The following is a 23616-nucleotide window of genomic DNA, read 5'->3' as shown; positions in this document are numbered from 1 at the left end:
GTTAGTTTTTTTAAAAAAGTTCAGCATGGCTGCTAGACCACTTTTTAAAAATACAAAAACCAGAAATAGCAGCTAATTTGTTAGGCAGTGTGGGAGAGGTTGGCAAGGGTGGATCCAGGTTCCTCCTTAAAAGGTTCAGCACTTTGGCTGCATGGTGGGATTCTGGAGCTTAGAGGTTGTGTTGGCACAGCACCCATCATATATTTGATGGGAAGTCTCCCTGATGGAGTCATGGGTCATTCTTTTTAACTAAAGGCAGTAAAGCCTATCTCTGAGTCCATACATCTTACAGTAAATGCGGAGAAATTGGAGGAAAGAAGTTGGAGGAAAGAAGTTGGTACAATCATTTCCAGCTGGTGAGAGTATACAAAGCCCAGAGCAGGTGTGTCCAGTAACAGCTGCATCTTTCCGCTGACTAAAGTTTCATTGCTTGAGAACAGCAGAAATAGTAATATTTTATTTTCAGGGTTGCAATTCTACTACAGGAACTGTTTTCTTGTACTGCCTGATTTCTTCCCTTATAATGAGTTTTCTTTTCTTTTCTTTTAAAAAAGCACTATAATTGCGTTAAGCAGAAATTGTAAATATTTTGAGATCAAAATTTTTGGCTTTTGAAGCAGAGTAACTGAACAGCCTTCATCATTTATCTTCTCCCACTTCTAGTACACAAGTAATGCATACTCTGGAGTTTAAGTGCCCAAGTAACTACACATGAGACTTGCTGCTTCTTAGAATCTTTTTAGATTAAAAATTGATGGCTAGAAAGGGGATGTAACATTGGTTATATGCCATCAATAGCCTTAAAGGTATAAAAGATAAATGTGAACAAAGCCAAAATGAGCTCTGGCGGAGTCTAATGTTTTTAAGTATACCCATGGCATGACTGAGCACAAATCAAAGTAACTAGTTGATGTTTTTTAATTGGGTCTGACAGAGTCATTAAACACCAGCTGTTTGTTTCTTCCTTCCTTCCTTTTCTTTTCTTTTTTAATAATAACAAGGTAGCAAAAAATCCTGAAGGCTTCTACATGAAAAGGAATTTTTCTAGATAGCCATCTGCCTGTCCTTATATTGGTGGTTTATTAAACTGAATATCAACAAGAAATAAGGGGCAAAAAATAGCAGAAGTGTATGTTTAAACATGGTGCTGCTACTTTCCAAATGCTATGCAGACCTTTCCAAATTTTGTTTCTTGTAGACCTTTCCTGTAGGCTGGAATAAACCTCTAAATTCTGTGCTATGCTGAATCTTCTTTGCTTGCTGCAGTCAGATGAGATCTGGAGAACTCTGGGGAGGTTAGGGTCCTAAAATGCAGCAGTGGTCCTTGTGAGACCAATGCTACTCAGGTTCACAACCCTTGATCTACCCCAAGCAGTTAGCATCCTAATCTTGTTAGCTGACTAGTCTATCTATGTAGATGCATGTCACCTACTGCAGCTGAAATAGTGTTTTGCTTGTAATGGAAAGCATTTATCAGGTGCAAACACCCCCAACTTGAGGATGCACCACTGTTGGGGCCTCCCTTTGCTTGGTGGCAAGTTATACCTGGACTGGTACTGTCTATCATACCTGAAGTGAAGGGATCAAGCATGAGACTTAGAAATACAGACTAAATGGGTGGGGGAAATGCTTACAGTGCAATTATATGCATGCTCACTAAGAAGCACATCCCAATAAGTTCACTGGGGCTTACTTCCAGAAAACAGGCTTCACAATCTATTTCAATAAAGGTAGCTTTGTAGTCTGTGGCATGAAGGGGGGAAAGAACCTTGTCGCATCTTAAAGACTAACCAATTTAATATTTAAGGTGACAACAAACCATTTAATATTTTCACTTATGGCACTCACCCTTAATTTTAGAAGATAGGTGCTTCTTTTGTAAAACATCAGAATCTCAAACTCTAGATGTTGTGGAAATTACAACCCCAAACCCCTTTAAAACTTTATAATAAGGTATGGGGTGTTCATTTAAAGTTCTACTTAGTTCATAGGTCTCTCTCCTGCTTCTTTGGTGTTCCTAGTGGCATAGACAGCTTATGAGTGACTAGACCTTATGTGGACATTCAAATAAATATGTGGAGTGGGAGTAGTGTGTATGATCTCTGACCCCAACATTCATTCATACAACATCTGAAAGGAAGAAAAAGAACAGCTCCTCCTCCCAAGACAGAGGCCATTCTTCAATATTTTTTTTCTATCTAAGAAGAGTGGAATGTTGCCATCTCTTGAGGCATTGGGGGAGAAAAATAGTAACCAAAACTGGCTCTGGCATTCTCAGACAGATTGCAAAACACATACACATAATAAGATGTAGTGGCTAACAAGCTCCCTTTGGCATTTCAACACTGTAAAACTAGCAGCACTTTTCAATGATTATTTTATATGTTTAAGTATGATTTAATGCATGACAAGCCCCCTACAAATGGAAAAGCAATTAGTTGCTTTAGTTGTTAGGTCTGGAATCACACCATTTACTTATTGGGGAATAAGTTTCCATAAACCTTGGCTGATCTTGCTCAATTACGCAATGAATGTTCCAACTTTATGTTGGGTTGTTTTTTTTTGAGTTTTTTGGGCCTTTATTTCATCAAGCTTTAAAGCTTTGCAAAAGCATGAATTTAAGCTGCACATGACACCGAGGGAGGAAGAGGGAGAAAAGAAATAGCTCTGGAGCAAAGTTGTCGTTTGAAAAACTATTGGAGATCAGCGTTATACACAGAGAAACAAGCAGCTGACAATTCAACATAATCTCCCATTAAATAACAGCTCATTTATACATATCCCATTGTGCCCTCCACATCTGGCAAGTGATTGGAGTTGGCAGATTTATTTCTCGTGCTAAACTTGCCTGCCCTGCGGTAGCCTCCCTCTCTTGTAATGGGACTCCGCTACTAGCTTTCACAAACCTGAAGTGATTTGCAAAGATAAGGCCATCCAAGATTTTTTTTTTTTTACCACCTAATTACTAGATGTTTCATGTCTTAACACTAGGGAGGATTATTATGGACATTTTCAATTGCTTCCTTTCATTTCAGCTGCCATAAATTTAAAATGGTTAAAGTAAATCTATCTGCAGTGTATCATTTAAACCATAAGCCCTTATGTTGGGAAGTGATAAAGGGGTTCAGCCTGACCCTTGGCTGGTCTCTCTTTGCCAGGTCCCAGGGGTTACATTTTAGGGAAACATGATTTTTAAAAAGTAAGCTTCATAGTAGGTCAATAAAATATACCACAGGGGGGAGGGGACAACTTACGTACCCTCCATACTCATAATGTGCTTAGCCAATAGCATTATGTTTTAAGAAAACAGAAGAAAGGTTTTTAAAATCTGTTAGATATTCTTACAGCTGGGTTGGGGGGGCACTAGCTTTGTAATAATATATCTTACAGTAAACATTTTATCTTTATTTGTTTTTGCCTTTTTACCAAACATTTTCTATATTCAATGTACTGCTACAAATACATCTAAATTCAGATGAAATTTTCCATATTTTTCTGTCAATTGGACTTCTAGGAGCAGTAGAAAATTGCACTTCTAAGAGCAACTGTGACATTTTAAACTGAAATCTCAATCAAAGAGGCTTGCTTTCAAAATTAAAAGTCCTGGAGACATCACTTCTATTATTACATTGATATGGCTAATGCCTATATTCAACTCCTTATTTTTTGTTGTTTTCAAACAAAGAAAAAGCAGAAAGAAAATTGGATTCAATCTTTAAGACCTTAATTGCATTGTTTCTCCAGTAAGAATAACTGTGCATTCTTCTTTGTATGGCATTGAAGTTGTTGAATGACAAATCAATAAAGGTCGTGCCATTCAGATTTAATCAATTATTTTTCCATCTCCTACCAAAATCAATGGCTCAAACAACACAGAAAACCTGCATTCATACTAATATTGTTCAAAAAAGGAGGACTTTACAAATATTAAGAGAGACATATCTCAATGTAACATCCAGTCTGAGTGCTGGATCTTTTACTCAGGATTTAGATTTGTATTCCAGTCTTCCTTCAAGGACCTGAAAGCATAGATAGGACAGGATCCTTAAAAAAAAAAAATTCCTTAGCATAAGTAACAAGCATCCCTCCCCATGCTGTAGCAGAGATGCTTCCCAGCCAGGTGGGGGAGTGTGGAGCAGCAGCAGGAAGTCACACCCAGAAATCCTAGTGCAGGCTCAGAACATGACACATGACTCCTGGGATCTCAGCCAGGGTTCCTCCATTCTCCATTTTATCTTAAGAACCTTATTGCGTACAATTAGGAGTGACTGAAACAAGGACACTAAGTGAACTTCACAGATGACTAGTCACTTGCAGCTGAGTACTAAGGTGTAAATTCAGCAACCTATGCCACCATATCAGTTTCAAGTCCTCTAACACACTGATTTCATGGGATACTACATTAGTTTTAATTTTTATGTACTGAAGTTCTTATTTGAAAAATGAAAACTTTTGCTTTAATTATTGCCCCTCATTTCTAACATAGGAGAGAAAAACTGACAATGGGGGAGCCATCAATCTATCCTGCTAATGGAGCTGGGAATGGGTGTGGATGTGGGTGCAGAATGATAAATAAAAAATTAAAACATTAAGAATGTCCCAGCATGGTTACTTCTGGCTGAACTCACTTTCCATTTGACCAAGAAAATGCTTCAGGACTTTCATAAATCACTTAATAGTTTAAAAATCTCTAAGTGGCATACAGCATGTTCTGAGTCAGAACTCACCTATGTGATTCTGAGGAAACTATCACAACTCTTGCAGGAACTGAGCGACGGAGAACATCTTCAAGAAGCTGAATGAGATAGAAGTGTCCCAAGTGATTAACCTGGAAGGTGGACTCCAGACCATCTTCAGTCAGTTGCCAAGGAGCCAAAAAAGAAGCAGCATTGCAGATCAGCACATGGAGAGACCTTTTAAAAAAAAACATATATATAATCACCACCAGAATCACAATCAAGTATGAAAATGGTATAATTAATTACAATGATGAATGTGTGAAGACATTTCCAGTATCTTGTTGGGACCTACTCCTACAGGTTGATATATAGCCCTTGATTTTTGGATAGTTTCAACTTTTGCTTTTCTTTTTTTAAAAAACAGGGTTCTACAATTGCCTTGTTATTTTTGCAAAGCTTTGCAAACTGTTGTAAACTACCCTGAATGCTATGTAGAAGGCAAGGTAAAGATTTCTTGAAATAAATGAATCCATATTAAAGACATTTGTTTATTGGTGAAGAAATGGTTCCATTTTCAAAACATAATTCACTCCGACAATAAAAAGGCTGCCTTGTAGGTAAGTCACTTATAGTTTTCATATGTTGGTAAAACACAGGCACTGGGCTACTTTTCAACCAAAAATCATTTGTTTTCTAAGTAAGGCAATGGGGGCAGGGGAAGATTTATAGTGTCATAGTCAAATTGTAACACAGATTCCCTACCCACAAGGACTCACATGTTGCCTATATGCACCTATATTCAGTGGAGCTATGCCAGACACTATCAGGTCTGTTAAGCATCTACCTGTGTGGATTCAGTCTCAAGGGAATTTGGAGCTGCCATCTCAAATGGATGCTTAGGCTGCAATACTATACACATTTACTAGGGAGTAAAACCCACTGGACTCAATAGAACTTACTTTTGAGTACACATGTATAGGATTGCAGTATACATTAGTGTACCAATGCTTACTGGACAGTTATCTATTTTAGAAGTCCAGTTACAAACAGCAGAGGTTGTCTCCACCATGCAACACTAAGCATCTCATTGTAAAGCACCGCCTTGGTGGTCCTTTGTGGCTGGATGGGTTTGAGTGGCTAAGGAGGATTTCATGATCTAGATTTCATCAACTAACGTATATCATACCCTGGGGTTATGACTCATAGAAAAATATCCTGTATCCTATAAAAGCTGTCTGTGATGCTAATATCATGAAAAGCCCAAAGGTAAATGGAAATAGTAATGTGACTTTTCAATTCTGTGTCAGAGCATGTTTCCTTCAAGTTTTTACTTCTCCTATTGACTTGAGAAGCAGTTCTTTTTTCAGACCGCATGTCTCCTCCATTTGCAGACAATGTGCATTCCCGTTTATGGAAGGCACAACCTATTTCCTAATTTGGAAATAGGTTCACTAATCTCCAAATTCACAAATTTGGACAAAAACTATAACATACACACTGATCCTCCAAAGTGTGATTCCATATTGCTGGGAGGCCCGCAAATATTCCAGTCATGTGGTTATTTCCCACCCAACTGCTAACTGCTATACTTCTCTTTACCATTGGGAGGGGTTTAAGATCCAAGAGGGAACTGCCCATAGAAATGGTCCTACACACCAGTGTGTATAAAGCAGTGTGGGACTGTGTGGCAAGGAAGCAGCTCCCACACCAATGGAGTACATGTGAAAGGAATTGGTCTTCTAAACAAGAAACACATTGGATAGGCCCATGTAGGATCTCTTTAAAATGGAGAAATTTTGAGAAAATAATTGAAGTTCCTTATTTTCTAACTAACCAACACAACAAAGAATTGAAACAATCAGGGTGAAGTGCTGGCTATGTAACTCAGTCCCTTATAAAATTTTGCAACACACAACAACAAGTGCGATCTGCAACAAAATGTTGGGGTATTGGGTGCTCCTGTTCAAGGTTCTGGCCTGTCAGTCATACCCTTCTGCAGAATACTCCATGCCAAGAACACTTTCTAGTTTTATGTCCCCTCCTCCCTAAAAACATAGTTAGCATTATGTTTCTACTGAGCATACAGAGTCAACATTAAGCTGTTTTGGGGTTGATGCCCCACCCTTAGTTTTGTTGTTACTTTTTGCTGATATTGTTATCATTCCAAAAGCCTGTTATGAGGACTGATAAGAATTCTCCCAAGAATTGGGTTGCAGAGCTTTCCAAACTGTGTGTTGCAACATGTTAGTGTGTTGCACGAACGCTCCACACGCTCCTCCCAGGGCTAGAAAGGGGTTGGTTCAACCTCCTGTTTGCTAGTAAAGCTGAGTTACTGTGTCGTGAAATGATGCATGTCACCAACATGAAAGGTTTGGAAGCTCTGGGTTAGTGTGTCAATGTGTGTAACTACTTACTGCATACCTAACATTTGCAGAGCTTATGAGTGTTCAAAGCACTCTACAGGCATTGTCTCATTGTAATTCTGCAAGTTGTCAGCATTATTATCCCCAATATTGTACATGAGAGGCCTGAGAGTCCACTTGCTCACTCCACATTGAACATAATGAAACATTTTGATGAGCTTGGTCCTAATAAGTGCTTAATCTAGTACTATTTTGGTGTTCTTTTTAAACGGATTTATACAAATATTTGCATTATTTATATGGTGTCACAACGTGTTCGGAGGAAGACGGAAAGCTGGCATTTTAAATTTCTTAGATTGTTTGTTTTTAATCTCATTTCCCATGTTGGTTACCTGCACTATCAGACCTCCTTTTTAACATACTTATTTTAATAACCTCTATAAAGGAAGCTATGAGTTGTATACACAGCCTAACTGGTTGCATTCCAAAATGTTAAATTCCCTTGGAAGCACTTAATGATGAAACAGAGCAACTTCATAGTGACATGTTAGTTTATAAAGTTCAGGACTGAGATAAGGTTTATTTCAGGTCTATTAAAAAGTGTCAAAACAATCACATACACTTGCCACATTCTTATTTATTTATTTAATCCTGTGGAGTGCTTTTAATCAATGTATTTTGTTTAAAATTTTAGGTCATTATATCGATTGCTATTGCCCTTTGTAATATTCTTCATGGCTTTATTATTTTAAATTAAATTTTTAATTAAAATACTGTGCACACATACCCTTTAAAAATTCTCTCATTAACCATTAAGCTATAAAAACTGCAAAATGCTTACTACTTTATTTGCAGCAAAAGATATTTTAACTATACATATTAAATCATAAATATTTTACATGCTTATCTACCCAACATGCCCCTTATGGCTGGTTAGATCTTGTGCAAAAGCATCAAAGCAAATGTCTCTTGAAAGCCATGTCCCTCTTTTCAAGGCAGATCATGTCCACCTTTATGGAGTTTCAAAATACAAAGAATATTTTATTTGTCTGCTCCAGTCTTTGGGAAAAGAAAAGGAGCCTTAATTGATAGGTCTCTTAACAGTGATTATGCAGCCTAATTTAAAGACACAAAAAAATGAGCACATGCCCTACTGAATCACAGGCCAAAGGTCAATTGAGTCCATCATCTTCTTTCTAAGTAAATGCTCTAAGGCAGTCAACAAGGCATGAAGGGAACAGTTCTCCCCCACCGTTGGCCTCAGGAATTGGTGTTCAGTAGCATATGTGCTATATCTGAAGAACATGCTGGTTTCATTTAGCTTATCACTTCCTCTAACAGCAATCTCAAATGGTAATTGTCTATAGCAGCCAAACAGAGTCATGCAAAAACAAGGTATCAGCATGTATGGGGAATCCAAACCTGCAATTTGGAAGATCAAAATTTAGATTGCTGCATGGACTCAATTTTTGACAGGCTTCAGGGTTAATTATTTTTCATAATGGTGTGGTCATAAATTGGCTCTGCTCCTTTTGAAGAATCCACAATTTCTGTCCCTGTACTGGAATCTCTAGCAAAGTCACAGCGTCAGAAATGGGGCTAAAAAGTCCTGTAGGGCTAGGTGTCATCAGCAGCATGATGTGAACTATAAGACTTCCCAGAGGGGAAGCTCCCCAGAGGGGAGCCCCACTCCTGCCAGCCACCACCTATTTATCATTACTTCACAGACAAGAGAACAGTGGAGAGGTTTCCATCTGATCTGAGATGCCTTCATATGCATTATGTCTCAAGCATCTGGGGATCATGCAAAGTACAATAAGCAAGGGGTTGGCAAGAGAGAGGCAGTGCTTATACCCTTCCTACATACCATTCCTATGTACCACTACAAATTGTCATTCAGCCAGTGTGAAAAAGCAAGTGGATTTTCCCATGTCTAGGGTTCAAATTGCAACTGTAGCCAAGAAATACAGCGTGTAAAAACAATGCCCTTTAGCCACACCAAAATCCTGCCTGGACGCTGCTTTTCTTTTAATATACAAGAGCTCAGTTACAAAGTTTACATGTTATCTAGAGTTATCCCCTAAGTCACACTAAAAGTTTATAGAAATGTGGTAGTTTGCATGCAAAAAGCTGTACATAACTGTTGTTGTTTCTCTGTTTACAGTGATTATGCTCAGCTGATAAATTTATTTATTTCTATTTATGATGCTGATGTAGTGGTAGTAATTATAATACAGAACCCTCTCCCCGAGTACTTACACATGCTTGGATTTGAATGCTTCAACAAACTCCTGTACACTATGAAGAGATGCAAGGTCTAAGGTTATTGCTTCTACTTTGGCTTTGTGCTAAAATGAGAGAACATGAAGGAAAAAGATAAACAACATCAACTTGTTTGAATCACAATATCATGTTACACCAAACAGCTTTACAGTTACACATTTAAATTCCCTTGTTCAACATTAGAACCCTGCAATGGACATAAATCAACCTGGAAAGCATAGAAAACAGTGCCAAATGCTATGTTCTCAATTTGTAGCACTTTTAAAGACAGACGGATTGTTCTCAGAAGTTGCTGATATTCTGAGGTTAGAGAACCAGGGCAAAACCTCCTGGGGAAAAAAACTTGATTTGTGAAGCAGGGTTATATCGTGTGATATGTACAGCTGACCTACCCTTACAATTTGGCAGATGTGTGCTAGATGACTAAAGGAGTCCTTCAGTCTTCTTAGTCCAATGAACCACAAAATAAATAGAACAAGTTGTTTTATTAATATTTATCATTTTGATTTTTTTCCAAGTAATTAACAAATTCACACTAGAAACCAAAATGCACGAACTACACTAATCACAGTATTTTGCATAAGCTAACAGAATTTACACGCAGCCTTAATCAATCCTTATGAAGGGTCTATACAGATACTCTAGAATGGTAAAAGGGAGATGATATAAAAATTGGGAGATGATATATAATGAATAGGGAAAAATGTTTAAGATAACTTTTTTTAAGAAACCAGAGGCTTTTCTTTTGGGAATTATGGGATTATCCATTGTAGTGTTCAAGGATGCATCTGCAGAGGCATCCCCAGTGCTTTTTTTTCTAAAAAAAATTTTTAGGGGCAATCTCATTTTCCCACTCATATTGAAATACTGCCCCTCAATGAGGCTAAGCTTAGATTTACAAAATGTTTACATTCTACATCAAAGAGTATATAATCTTGATTTCTTATTCTTCCAGTAAGTTTTGCCATTTCTGATTCTGAGTACTCTATTGGCCATTCTTCTTTAGTTGGGACGTTTTCTTCTTTCCATTGGGGAGAAATCACTTGAGTGACAGTGGTTGCATACATATTTTTTTGTATTGTCTCGGTAACTCTTATTGCAAAGTGGGTAGGAGAAGCAAGTCTGGTTACTCTCCACTCTGGAGAGTATATTTCAAAAAAACATAGAATGCTTGCTCAGGGTTAGCTATCATCACCAGTCAGAAGCTGGTCTTGACTAAAATGAAAATACAAGACAAAATATTGACCGCCAATGGGTTTCTTTTTTCTTGCCAAATTTCCTTTGCAACAGAGGTTATCTCCTCTCTGTCTCTCTCTCTCTCACTATGATGCTCTGTTCTCATCTCCAAGGGGAAAATAAAAAATAGTGCTACAAACACAAGGACAGCAAGGGGTCAAAAAACATCAAGTAGTTCAACAGACTAAACCACAAGCTGTTAGTTACTATGCTCTTGGGAACAGTGATTCAAGTCCACACACTATTACTCAGGTAATGCCTTTGCTCTTGGTGTCAGGTTGCAGATTTCTGCTACTGGCTCCAAAAAGAAAAAGGAACACCTGTAATATTAGAAATGTGAGGGAGAGGGTTCCAATGCCAACTATTCCTTCACAGGGAGAAATCTGCTGGAATAACTAAGCTGCACTTGGGGGTAGAATAAAAATATTGAAATACAATTAATGGACAATTGTGATATACAGATGACAAATACAAGCTATGAATATGGGTTTCTAGTCAGTTCTGCCAGTGAACTGAAACATCCTGTAACAATACATTCATTGCCAGGATAAACAATGTCCTTTTATTTCCAACTGTTAAACTCATTTGTACTGTGCTTCTAGCTTTTTAGACTTATCAGGCCATAGGTTATCGAGAGCAGTAAGAATCAGTAGAGGTATTTCTTCAGCAGCTTAAGGAGCAGACTTTATAAGGTCACAAGTAATGATGATGGTGGTTGTGATGTTTCTGAGTGTTCCAGACAAATTATGCCATAGAAGTGCAAACCCTGAACACAGAGAAATTATAAAGGGACAAACACATAGAATAACTGCAGACCTATGGGTTGTAAAAAGGAAAGGAAAAAAAGTTAATTATCATGTCTGGATTTTTAACCTGACCATTGTTAACACGTGTTTCGTATTTACAAGCTTCTCTTCATACCTAGGAGGGCTAGGAAGTTTTTGTTACTGTTGTTTTAAATATTAACTTCATTTTCTCATGACCTTGAGTCAGATGCTTCTAGTTATTGTTATTTATCTCCTTTATTTAGAAGTTATGAATTACAATTATGTATCTTGAAACATTCCATGAAAAATAAAGGGATATAAACCATATGCTTCATAATATCCAAATTTCTATCTGCCCCACCTCCAATATAAAACTTTGTGTGTGTGCTTTCTCCTGAGGAAAAACTGCAGTAGATAACACTCTTATTTAATTCTGAAAATGTTTCATGTTACATAGAGCAAATCTATTAAAACCTCTTAGAACATAATTGACAATATTTTACACTCACACTTAGAAAAATGCTTATCAAGCCAGAAGTTTAACCAGAAAGTGAAAACATTCAGAAAGCTAGCATTTTCATGATACGTGATGTGCTCACTTTACAGCTTAAAAACTGTTTAAAAATGAACACTGCATGGTACAGTAGTTTGGCAGTAAACATGATTGTGCATTTATGTCTCCACGCTGAAGAAGGAGCCTTTTTCCAATAGGGGATTTTTCATTCTAATGCAAGTGATGATTTACATTAAATATAGGTAAAGCGTGGTTACATTTTCCTGAAGGACTGCAAGGAAGTGAAGAGAACTACAATAAGTTGAAGCATAAAAGCTTTCTCTGTCATAATATTTATTATAATGGCATATAAAAGAGATGAAATAAATAATAGATGATAAAGAATCCTTCAGCAAATACCATTACTTGTGTCTGCTCTAGTTTTATACACAATTGAAGACTCTTAATAAATATGCTGTAGTCCCTATAACTTATATAAGTGCTGCGGAGAGGGGAGAAATGTAAGATGTACTTTAAAAGACAGCAGAGTGGACATTAGCTAATTTACTGCATAATTATAGTCTCCATTGCTATACTAATACTGTATGTATCTCTATCATCTATCTATCTATCTATCTATCTATCTATCTATCTATCTATCTATCTATCTATCTATCATCTATCATCTTTCTTTCTTTCTTTCTTTCTTTCTTTCTTTCTTTCTTTCTTTCTTTCTTTCTTTCTTTCTTTCTTTCTTTCTTTCTTTCTATCATCTATAACTATCTGTAACTATCTATCAATCAATCAGCTATTATCTCCCACATACACACAAACACAGTGTTTCTCACCATAAACATAATCCCTAAGTAGTATAGCACTCAAAACATTTCACCTTTTGAGGGTTGAGAAGAAGATAAAATGTACTCCAGTTTAATAAAGAAAATTTCAGTCACCTACACTTGGAAAACAGTTGCCTGAAAGAACAATACATATTTTTATACAGACAAACAAATTGTGAGGGATATCATGTGTTTACAAATAAGAGTGCAAAAGAGATTAAGAAACTATTAAGCATTTAAAAACCAAAAAAATTTGTCCATATGCTACAAAAATGTTCCAATCTCAATTGGTTCCCTTTTTAATAAAAACATTTCCAAATATGCTTGGATGGCCAAGTCCTTGGGTGGCAAACCTTGGAGGTTGTCTAATATTATAGTCATTCCTAAGCCATTTAAGGATTGGAATCCTGATTTCTTTGATGAACACAGATGTAGAACATTTTCAAAAATCTTTGATGATATGTTTTCACAACTGGCCACATTATATTCATAACCATCAAACAGGTTTCATTTGTCAACAGTTGACAGCCACACCTACTTGGCAGCTTATAAATGTCACCCACTGGGCTCACACACAACCCATGCCCACAGAATTCTTTTGCTTGATGCTGCCAAGTATTTTGATCATTTATATTGGACTTCTTAAACTTCAACACTTTCAAAATTTCATGTGAAAGTCCCTTTTATCTGCCTTATACAAATCTATATCACACCAGTTGTGCAAATGAAGAGGGTAACGGTCAAAGCTCTGACTTTATTCCCATTGGCCAGGGCACTAACTCCTGTTGTCCACTTTTTCACTAGCTTTCTGCCCTGGCCAAAGAACCATTAATAACGAAATATAAACTCCCACCCAACACCAAATTTGCTCTGCTTTCTATATATATATATTTACTCCAATTCTGACAAACCACCTTATAAACACTTAACTCGCTATACTTGATCTTAGCTAAAAGGCCAAGAAACACTTAACTGTATACCTTATTGTGGTGGCCAAATTACTGATTCTCAAAAACTGGAGAACTCTGATGGGAGATGTGATGATGAACTGTCTGTCTAAAATTGTACTCCGGCATTCATAGAAGAAATGACTCCTGAACTTACAGCAAGAAGAAACGAGAATGCATCAGCCAAATTTTATTCTATTTGTTCAGGCTTTAGGCCCTTATAAAGGAACATGACTTTCACCCATCTGATACGTTTGGACATACTGTATGTGAATAAGTCCTTTGAGGTGACATACACAGAGCTTGCTGGGTTAACCAAGGAAGGGCAGGGGCAAAGGAGAGATGATTTACTTTTACTTTTATTTTTTGTCTTACTTCTTTTTTCCTGTTTCTGTCTTTCTCTCTGCCCCCCCCCCCCCCGTGTACACACACACACAATTTAAAAATGGAATAAAACATTGCAGAAGGGGTGGTGGAGCCAAAAAGAACTGTGCACAGAATACCTTCTCCCACGTCTACAGTATGTAAATCCACAAGAATCAAAGCTGAACTGACACTTGCCTAAAAGACTAGGAAGCACAGACAAATTAAATCCAGACCAGAGTATGCCATTAGAATAAAGCATGGCAGCTTTGATGCATTGGTTATGACAGTCAACAATGTCCAGCAATAGGTGGTAATGATGATCTTCATGCAAGATGGATGAAAACAAGGAAATGCTTTTATTTCAGTTTCAGGCTGTAAATATTACAGTCCCTAATGCATGCACTTGAGTATTTATGTTAGGCAGGCTTTATAAAGTCATGCATGTATTTTGAATGCTATGAGATTACCTTTCAGCCAGCTGAATGGGACAAATGAATCACATGGTGCAATGTTTTAAGGCCAACTGAAGATATGTTGTCTGTTTTCAGAATAGGTTCCTTTACAGCATTTGAGATAACTTACAGAGGACCATTAGAAGCCCTAGTAGATGGAATAATTTTACACTCATTTTTCTTCCGTTTCTTTCTGCCTCAGCTATTTTCATAAAAGACATTTCACATTTTGCATCTAGGGCTTTAAAGTAGTGCATGTCTTTAAAACAACAGCTTCGTGGGCATTTTTGTTAGTTATGTTCCTAACATCTTTACTGGGACTTGACTGAGTGAGAAGGAAATTAGCCAATGTTTCAAGGACATGATTAACTGCACTTTAAAAGGAAAGAAGGGTGCCATTCCTTTGCCTAAAGAGCCTACCCTTAAAACATAAGAACGGATGATCCATTTTATGTCTTGGACAAATACTTGTTTCTGAAGGCAGCAAGGATCTGGAGCAGCTATTTAGGTGTGCCCAGAGGCTTAAACACACTCGACAGGATTTTCTGTTCCCTACTCCTTTAACAGCCCCCATGCTCAAAATATGTTTGTCGTGTGGCATGGGTGGAGAGGTGCTTGAGAAATGTAAGATCTAAGCCTTCTTAGACATTATGTACTTTTTGGATAATGGCCTCCATGCCTATGGAGGCATTTTCAGCATGTGGTAGAGGTGCATGTCCAAGACCACATTTCGAAGTGTGCAGCAGCTTTTTAGTAGTTTGCTACTGCGTTTATGTTATCAAACATAAGGCAAACATGAAGATGGATCTTATGCATGTTTCCTCAGCTACAGTTCAATAGATACTTTAGGTGGAATCTGATGTCATAGATTCCAATGATTATAGATCACGAGTGGTTCTAGATTTAAGGGAAGTGGCTTTTGGCAATCAACTGTTATGTATTCTGAAAATTCTATTCATTATTTATTCTTTCAGTGTGTAATTTGGTTCAGAGGATACACTTGGAAGGTGTGTAATTCACAAAACAAAAGCTAGCAACACCACAAATGATAATAAGTTCCACAGAACAAGTGCAAACAGCAAACTAAGAGTTTCTGGGAGGCAGCATTCTATTGTTCCAGGTTCAACACACTGTTCTTAGAGCATGGAATGCTTTCACAACAGTACAGCCATGAGGAATGTGCAGAAAAGAGAAACAGGTGAATTCATTATTCAAACAAGTGTGTAGAACTATGCATTGTGGAAGTAAGAGCTGGACCATAAAGAAGGCTGATCGCCAAAGAATTGATGCTTTTGAATTATGGTGCTGGAGGAGACTCTTGAGAGCCCCATGGACTGCAAGAATATCAAACCTATCCATTCTTAAAGAAATCAGCCCTGAGTGCTCCCTGGAAGGGCAGATCGTGAAGCTGAGGCTCCAATACTTTGGCCACCTCATGAGAAGAGAAGGCTCCCTGGAAAAGATTCTGATGTTGGGAAAGATTGAGGGCACAAGGAGGGGACGACAGAGGACGAGATGGTTGGACAGTGTTCTTGAAGCTACCAGCATGAGTTTGACCAAACTGCGGGAGGCAGTGGAAGACAGGAGTGCCTGGCGTGCTCTGGTCCATGGGGTCACGAAGAGTCGGATGTGACTAAATGACTAAACAACAACAACAACAATTGAGACATTATAATCTGTTATGAACCATCCCTGATAAGGAAGTCAAGTCTCTGATAGCTGACTCTTTATTGGTGAAACACAGCAGCTTCCATGGTGCTCTCTTTACACACACTTATAGCCTCTAGGCAGCTGTCCAAAGGTCTGGGCCCTATGGAGCAGTTGCAGCAACAGCAGGGAATCTCCCCTCCTCCAGCTTCTGACAGATTGCATGCCTGCAAACTGAGACTTCTGCACGGAATTCATCACTGCTCTTCACTTTTCAATCCCCTCCTGGGTCTAGGAGACAGTGGTGTGAAAGAAGGTGGGGAAATTACTGACTCATCCCTGGCCTGAACTGTCCCTTCTTCTGTCACATCCTGTGTGCCTTCTTTCACCTCAGACTGCCCTGACTCTCCATCCTTCCCTGGCTCCTGCCTTGCGGGTGGTGTAACACCCCATAAATCACTGATCCCCTCTCCTGGGTCATTCTCTGCCCCCCGGCCCCCACAACACACTCTTTGGAGCCCTGCCAGCCCCAGACATCAACAGAGGATATGTCCCAAATTTCCCTCCTATACTAGTAAGAAAATCAGCAGTGCTTATTTATGTTTTATTTCCAATCATAACTGGACCCTTCCATGGGTTGTTCATCCATTTCCCTGTTTAATGACATCTTGGAATCTTATTATGTTGCATCATGCATTGAAGGGGGCATTTAATCCTTCTGTTGTTGTTTGCAGTTTTGATATCTAGATATTTTATGGTTTGTTTGTTTGTTTTAAGAAACGATGTTGACTTTTTAAGTTTGAACTGAAAACAGTTTGAACTGAAAAGCTACTAAATCTTGCAAATATAAGAATAGTAATCTTCTTGCAGCACAAGATGTTACACTGCCAACCTCAAATCTTCTTGACTGAAATTTGGAGGGGGGGCATGGCTTATTTGCAATACAGTATGAGCTTGTATTGAGGCATTGTCAGGATCATATGCCAGCCCAGCTAAAAGGCTGCCAAGATTTCTTCCCAATGCTCCAAGTAAAATCGGAATTATTTTAATTGTGCTTTTATCTGTTGTCCTGTTTGCTTCTAAATTAAATTCTAAAAACAATATTGCCGGCCACTCTAAACCTCTGAGGACTGGGGTGGTTCAAAATCACAACAAATTACATAACAAGTTGAATGTTCATGCACATAAGAATGAACATATGCAAAAGACGGGGAAGCCATAGTTGCAGTTAGAACAACCCAAGAGGCTTTTACTGACTGGAAGACAGTGAGTATCACTTGTACAGATGGCAAGTATGGATCGGGAAGTCTAATGGCCAAAGGGCAGAAATGTTTAACCACATAAAAAAAGACTATCTTTTTCTCCCGGGGTTCACAATCATAAGAAATGCTGTGGCCTGAAAGTGCAGGCATGCAGTGTGCTGTGCATTAATCCTTCAAACTCTAACAGATGCTGGCAGGGATTTAAACTGGAATGTATTTACAAAGTGACAAATTATGTTCTATATTATACACACAGAGAGAAAGAGCACCCACAAATAGGCTGATAAATGTCAACTGCAGTCATGACAAGTGGTTTATTTTTATTATACAGTAACTACAATTTTCTTTTCTTTCTTTATTTTTTTCTTTTCCTTTTTTCACGGAGGCCAAAAGATTTATTTGTTGCAGGAAAAAAACATTATATATGACACGAAGTAATAACTGTAAGATTGCTGATATTCTGGGCAGTCTGCCCTGCCAGAAGCTAGGTTCAGACTGAAAGACAACATTGCTTTAAAAAACTGTATGCTGTATCACACATAGTAAATATTATATAAAGCTCTACTGGCATATCAATATCTGATCATTATGCTTGTAGGCTAGATAACTTACAAGCAAAACACAATGGGCTGCTTCACAGAAAAATATGAGGGGGAAATTCCAATACCATTTAAGAGGGTCAGAGTTTCTGACACAACATTCCAAAAATAGATAGATTTTTTTTTTTAAAAAAAAAGATCATGAAACTATTTTTTTGAATAAAAAAAATACTTTGCTCTAATAGACAGAAATGTGGAAAATATTGGGTTTAGCTTTATTTATTTATTTAACAAATGTATATAGTGCTTCACAGCAGAAAGGCACTGAAACAATGTACACGGGTTTGTTCAGATGTTACTACTACTACTACTACTACTACTACCACCACACACACACACACACACACACACACACAGGGCGAGTTCAGACTTCACAATAAACTGCTTTATAATGATAGAAATAAGCTGCAGTGAGCCTTACTCCCTCACTAAATTAAAGTTCCAGTCCCACTGACTCCAACAAACTGTGATTACCTTTAACCATTGTTTATTTGAAACGAGTCAACTTCAAATCGAGCTGGCTTGTTTCAAAAACATAGTAGTTACAATTAGCCACTATGCTGGCTGTTTCCCATTACAATAAATAATGAAGTCTGAACTGCCTCTATTGTGTGAGCATATATAGATATGAAAATGTAAATACAAAGTTGTATATTAAGAGTTCCTACAAAGAAAGATCTCATCTCAAATGTCATACCCTTTACGATACCTCTCTACTGCCACAAAATCTTTTTATCATGCCCTATATTAAGATAAAAATTACATTATTAATAGTTTATATCTTTATAAAAGTCTTGAATTGATACCTATACTTTCTTTCTTTCTTGCATACAAATGTTAGGGAAGAAAAGATTAGTGTCATGTTCCATAGGTTCTTATCGGAGAATGATAAACCAGGGAGCTGCCAAGCAATTTCAGGATTTGCATAGAGCCTGAGGGTTCCCTGAAGAGAGCCTGCAGGTTCCCCTGATCCAACCCACAAATAATCCAGAGGAAGTGTATGAATATGATTGTCCAAGCTATAGGGCTTGGGATGTGAAGAACGGTAAGTGTGAACTAACCCAGTGCCTCACTGGCATAAATAGTACTCTATAAAAGTGAACGTACTATGACAGATGTATCACTGAATATCAGAAAGCAGAGGGGTGTCAAAAAAATAGCCACAATCAATGTCACGGCTTTGAGGGGAAACCGACTTTGGGCATGCCAAATGCATATAAACTGGGGCGGGGTAGAATTGAAGTGTAGCATGGGCATAAAGGACAATGGAATAGCATCCTTACCCAAAAATGCTTTCTTTCCTGAAGCTGGTTCTCTGCAGCTGTTTCTCCTTGGATCCCTACTAGGAGACTTGAGAAGGGTGCTTGAGGAGAAGAGGATGTGTGTGTGTGTGTGTGTGTGTGTGTGTGTGTGTGTAGGTTCAGTTTCCCCTTCATCCCACCCATGCTGTGCAGTACATATTAATTTGGCAGGAACCAGCTCTTACATATGGATCTCCTCTGACACGCTCCCTTATCAGTTTCCATATGTTTGCCTCAAAAATCTAAAAAAAAGAGCATCCATTCTCATGGGATAATGCAGGTTAGACTTTTATCTCCCAGATGGAATAATTCAAGCATGTTTTTTCCTACAGATTTACCACTGTTTTAGAATTTGGCCCTGCCATATGTTTTACTTGCAATGATTACTAATAATTTGTTTTAATGTTGTACTTTCAATCATTGCAACGTGCTCTGGAGCCTCAGGGTGAAGGGCAGGTAAAAATAAATAAATAAATAAATAAATAAATAAATAAATAAATAATAGCATTTAACATTCGTATAGCACTAAGTGTTCAAAACATCCCAGATATATTAGCTAAACGTAATCCCTACAACAACCCTATCTGGGGTGGAAAACTACAATGTTGGACTATAACTTCCATCAGCTCTGATTAATAGCCATGCTACCTGGGGGTGATAGGGAGTTGTAGCCCAATTTTTTTTAGAGAACATCACATGGACTAGCTTTGCTATAAGGTAAGCCAGTACGACTATACCCCATACTGAACGTGTGTGTGTGTGTGTGTGTGTGTGTGTGAGAGAGAGAGAGAGAGAGAGAGAGAGAGAGAGAGAGAGAGAGGGAGAGAGAGAGGCTGACAGAGTTGCTTACCTCAGGCCACCTAGAATGTTCATGGCAGAGGCAGAATTCTAGTGGGGGACTTCCTCAGTCTCTTAGCTACCAGCCAATATCAGCTCAGACAAACAAGTATTTTTTTACAACAAATTCCCCACTGTATATTTCACACTAACTATATATACCTTCCACCTCACAAAAAGTATAGCTCCTGCATATCTACAATCCTATACAGCATATAAAATTTGAGAAAGGGAGAAGGATTGGGGGAGCTAAAGAAACCCGAAACATTATCCAGACAGATGTTTATAAACAGAAGGTAACTGATAAAAAAAAAACCCTGAACACAGTGCCACGCTATGTTGTATGATTCCGTGATGAACCCATTGGAACTACTGCAAAAAGTCTTCCTGGAAAAATTCCAGAAATTAAAAGGTGCAAACAAGCTGCCTAATACCCTTGCGTAGACTGAATTCTTATGAAGAAAATAAAGTTTATTGTCTGGAAACAGAGAAAGCATGAGGAAAGCACTAAAGCAATGGAGGTGAACAATTAGACAGATGTTCACTTAAGGAAATAAAGAGAACAGAAGAAGCCATCGCTGAGGAAATTTTACGAGAATACTGACAACTCTGCACCTCATCAAGGGCATTGGTAAAGTTAAAGCTGCTAAAAGCTGCTGACACTACAAAATGCCGCATTCAGGTAACATGGCTCATAGCAAAGTAACATTATACCCTACCAATTTCAATTTCCACTCTCTTCAATTCCCCCACCCTTCCCTTCTCCCTCCCCAACCACCTCCATGGCCAAAAAGTATCCAAGCGACTGTGCTGTAAAGAAAATGAAATGCATTTCCTTGTGGTATGTGACATGTCCCAAATATCTTTTTACCCTGACAAACAGCTTCAATATAAGCAAAATGTATTTTCAGACGCGTTGCATTTGCTAAGTGACATTAACAAGTTAACACTATTCAGTGGTTTAAGTGATAATAATATGGGAATGCATTCTGGGACTGGACCATTCTTGAATGACTTCATGCTTTTTTATTGTCTTGATTGCTTTCTAAATAGATTGCATATTTTTTTAAGAATAAAAAATGACACATTTGTTGACACCTATTCCATTTGTGTAACATTTTGTTCTCTTTTTCAGACACTGTAATAGGCCAACTTTGTTTCTTGTTTGCCTTTGTGCTGCCATTTTACTGATCTATTCGCTTTAGCTGTATCAACATAGTTTATTGTTGCTCTAAATAAACAAATGAAAGTATTTAGCTAAGGACAGTATACTCTGCTTCCCTATGCCAAGGAACCAAAATTATAAATAGAAAGGGTTTTCCAAATGTCAATTCATGACCCCCTCGTTTAGTTAAGAAGCTCTGGTATTTTTTTGGTTGCAACACCCCAGGTCCTCCAAAAAGTGTTGAATATGAGGTTTCACAATGTTTGCCCCTTTCCTCCACTTGTACAAGCATGAACACAACTCAGAATGTGAGCCAATGATGCTTACTTATTACAATAATTACTTACAATAATGTTTACAAAGACTGAAGTTGACAAAGGGGCCACAACAGCTTTTCTTAACACTGAAACTGCATCTGGATGGAACAAGACCTTTTTCACAGGTATGTGAATTACTTAGCACACTATTTCCCACCACCAAAATATTGTATGTTATATAAATTCCCCTTGTACAGTATATGCTTCTACTTGGAATCTGAAGCGAGCCTTCTCCCATTCATATTTTAAACTTTTATGTCACAGCTTTAAAAACATTGCTTTTGAAAGCCACTGGCATGATCCAAAGGCATATGAAACTACACAGGCACCAGCTGCGCCCCCAGTCCCCTAATTAGGTCCATCAGTGAGGCGAACCTGAGCCTCTGCACTCAGTGGCTTGATGTGTCAGCCACCCAATATTTAAATTACTGCACTGCCCCTAACTAGTGCCACTCCAGGGCAAGGGTAGCCAATGCAGTGCCTCCAGATGTTGCTCAACCTCTGCTCCCAGCAACCATGACCAGTGGTCAGGGATAGGAGACATAGTCTAACAACTTCTGGAGAGGACCATGTTAGCTACTGCTGCTCAAGGGCAATGGGGGAAATTAATGAAGGCCTTCTCTGCAATGGCCTCAAAACTGTGGAACTCCCTCCTTATAGAGGTGAATCTGGTACCACAACTTTACACATTTCATCATTAGAAATAAAGTCTGAATTATGTCCTCTCTGAAAATGCTGTTATTGGTTGTATCTACTTGATTATTTTATTGTGGTTGTTTTATGGTTTGTTTATTGTATTTTAGTTTATGTAGCACACCGTGGATCTTAGGGTGAAGAGTAAGGGTAAACCAACTGGTGCAAATCTCTGTTGCTGCATATCTATTACAGGAAAGCCCACTGCACAAGCACAAATGTAGGAGGGGGGAACCTTTGCCAGGTTATCCTCAAGTGTTGACCAAGCCCTGGTCTTTGGGTCAGTGCCTACAGAGGATATGCTGCCTTAAGTTCTAGAATGGAATTAAGGTCATATAAAAGAAAAATGAAATGAAATGTCATGAAGTAAATTATTTAAGGCAAAAAAATTATGGAAATTATTGTCATGTCACTTATTAACTAGCCCATATAACCAAGGATGTTATTCTACCTGCCTTGGAAATAGGTTGATGAGACACAATGTAGCAGACAAATGAAAACTGGATAGTGAGAAGAATCACTATTTATGGATCTGAGACTCAGAAGCAGCCTGACTAGACTGCTTTGGCTAACAATAAAACAAAGGAGGAAATAATAATGGAACTTTGTGTAACATGTGGTTTGGTCCTATAAGAAGAGGCATAACGAATGGCTATGGAAAAAGGAGGAGAATATAGCCACTAGTGGCCATGGAAAAATGGGGAAACTATAAGAGACAGTACAGAAGAGAGGGAATCTTGGGAAAGGGGGAGCAGCAGTGACTTAGGATCTTTTGCCACTCTGTGCCTAAGCAGCAAGATGGTAATGCCAATTATGTTAGATACCTTGAGGCTTAACAAGATAAGGCAAGAATAAAGCTATGCTTTGTGAATAGACCAGATGCTTAATATTCCTGTCATCAAATTTTCTACAACATCAAATTCTGAAACCGTTCATTATGAAGATGTTCATTGAATTGCTTTTGAAACATTGGATTAATAATAATTTAAGAGCAAAGACACTGAAAAGACAATGTGGGAAAATAAACTTTCCTTAGAAGCAGCAACTGAATGAAGAAGTTCATTATAATTAAAAAAGATCACTTCAGGCTTAGTTTAGCCAAGTGGTTTTGAAAGTGCATTCCTAGGAACTGAGGGTTTCCAAGAAACTTGTCAAGGGCTCCTTGATGAGAATCTGTAATGATCCAGCTTCCTTGACAGTGAGTTTGCCCACTAATCTTAGGAATACCTGTAAAGCTTAGGAGCAGAGGAGTATCAGATGTGTTCTGTAGTACACGGTAAGGTTGCAATGAGCCCACAGCAAAGTCCAGTCAGCTTAGCTACCCCCACCCATGAAAGCTGCAGTGCCCCAAGCAACTCTATGCACTGTAG

The 23616-nt window shown here is 38.2% G+C and overlaps 1 protein-coding gene across 1 annotated transcript in view; it reads right to left on the bottom strand.

Moving 5' to 3' along the window:
- Positions 1–23616, bottom strand: part of WWOX (WW domain containing oxidoreductase) — a 551988-nt gene that overhangs the window by 420209 nt on the left and 108163 nt on the right. The window contains exons 6-7 of the mRNA XM_081920382.1: positions 9302–9390; positions 4728–4913 (exon numbers count right to left, since the gene is read on the bottom strand). Of these exons, the coding sequence (XP_081776508.1) occupies positions 4728–4913; positions 9302–9390 (275 nt within the window). The remainder of the gene's footprint in view (positions 1–4727; positions 4914–9301; positions 9391–23616) is intronic.

Source organism: Podarcis melisellensis, assembly GCF_964234715.1.
Source record: "Podarcis melisellensis genome assembly, chromosome: 8".
Lineage (NCBI taxonomy): Eukaryota > Metazoa > Chordata > Lepidosauria > Squamata > Lacertidae > Podarcis > Podarcis melisellensis.
The sequence above is the reverse complement of the archived record's forward strand: the minus strand, read 5'-3'. Positions and strand labels throughout refer to the sequence as shown.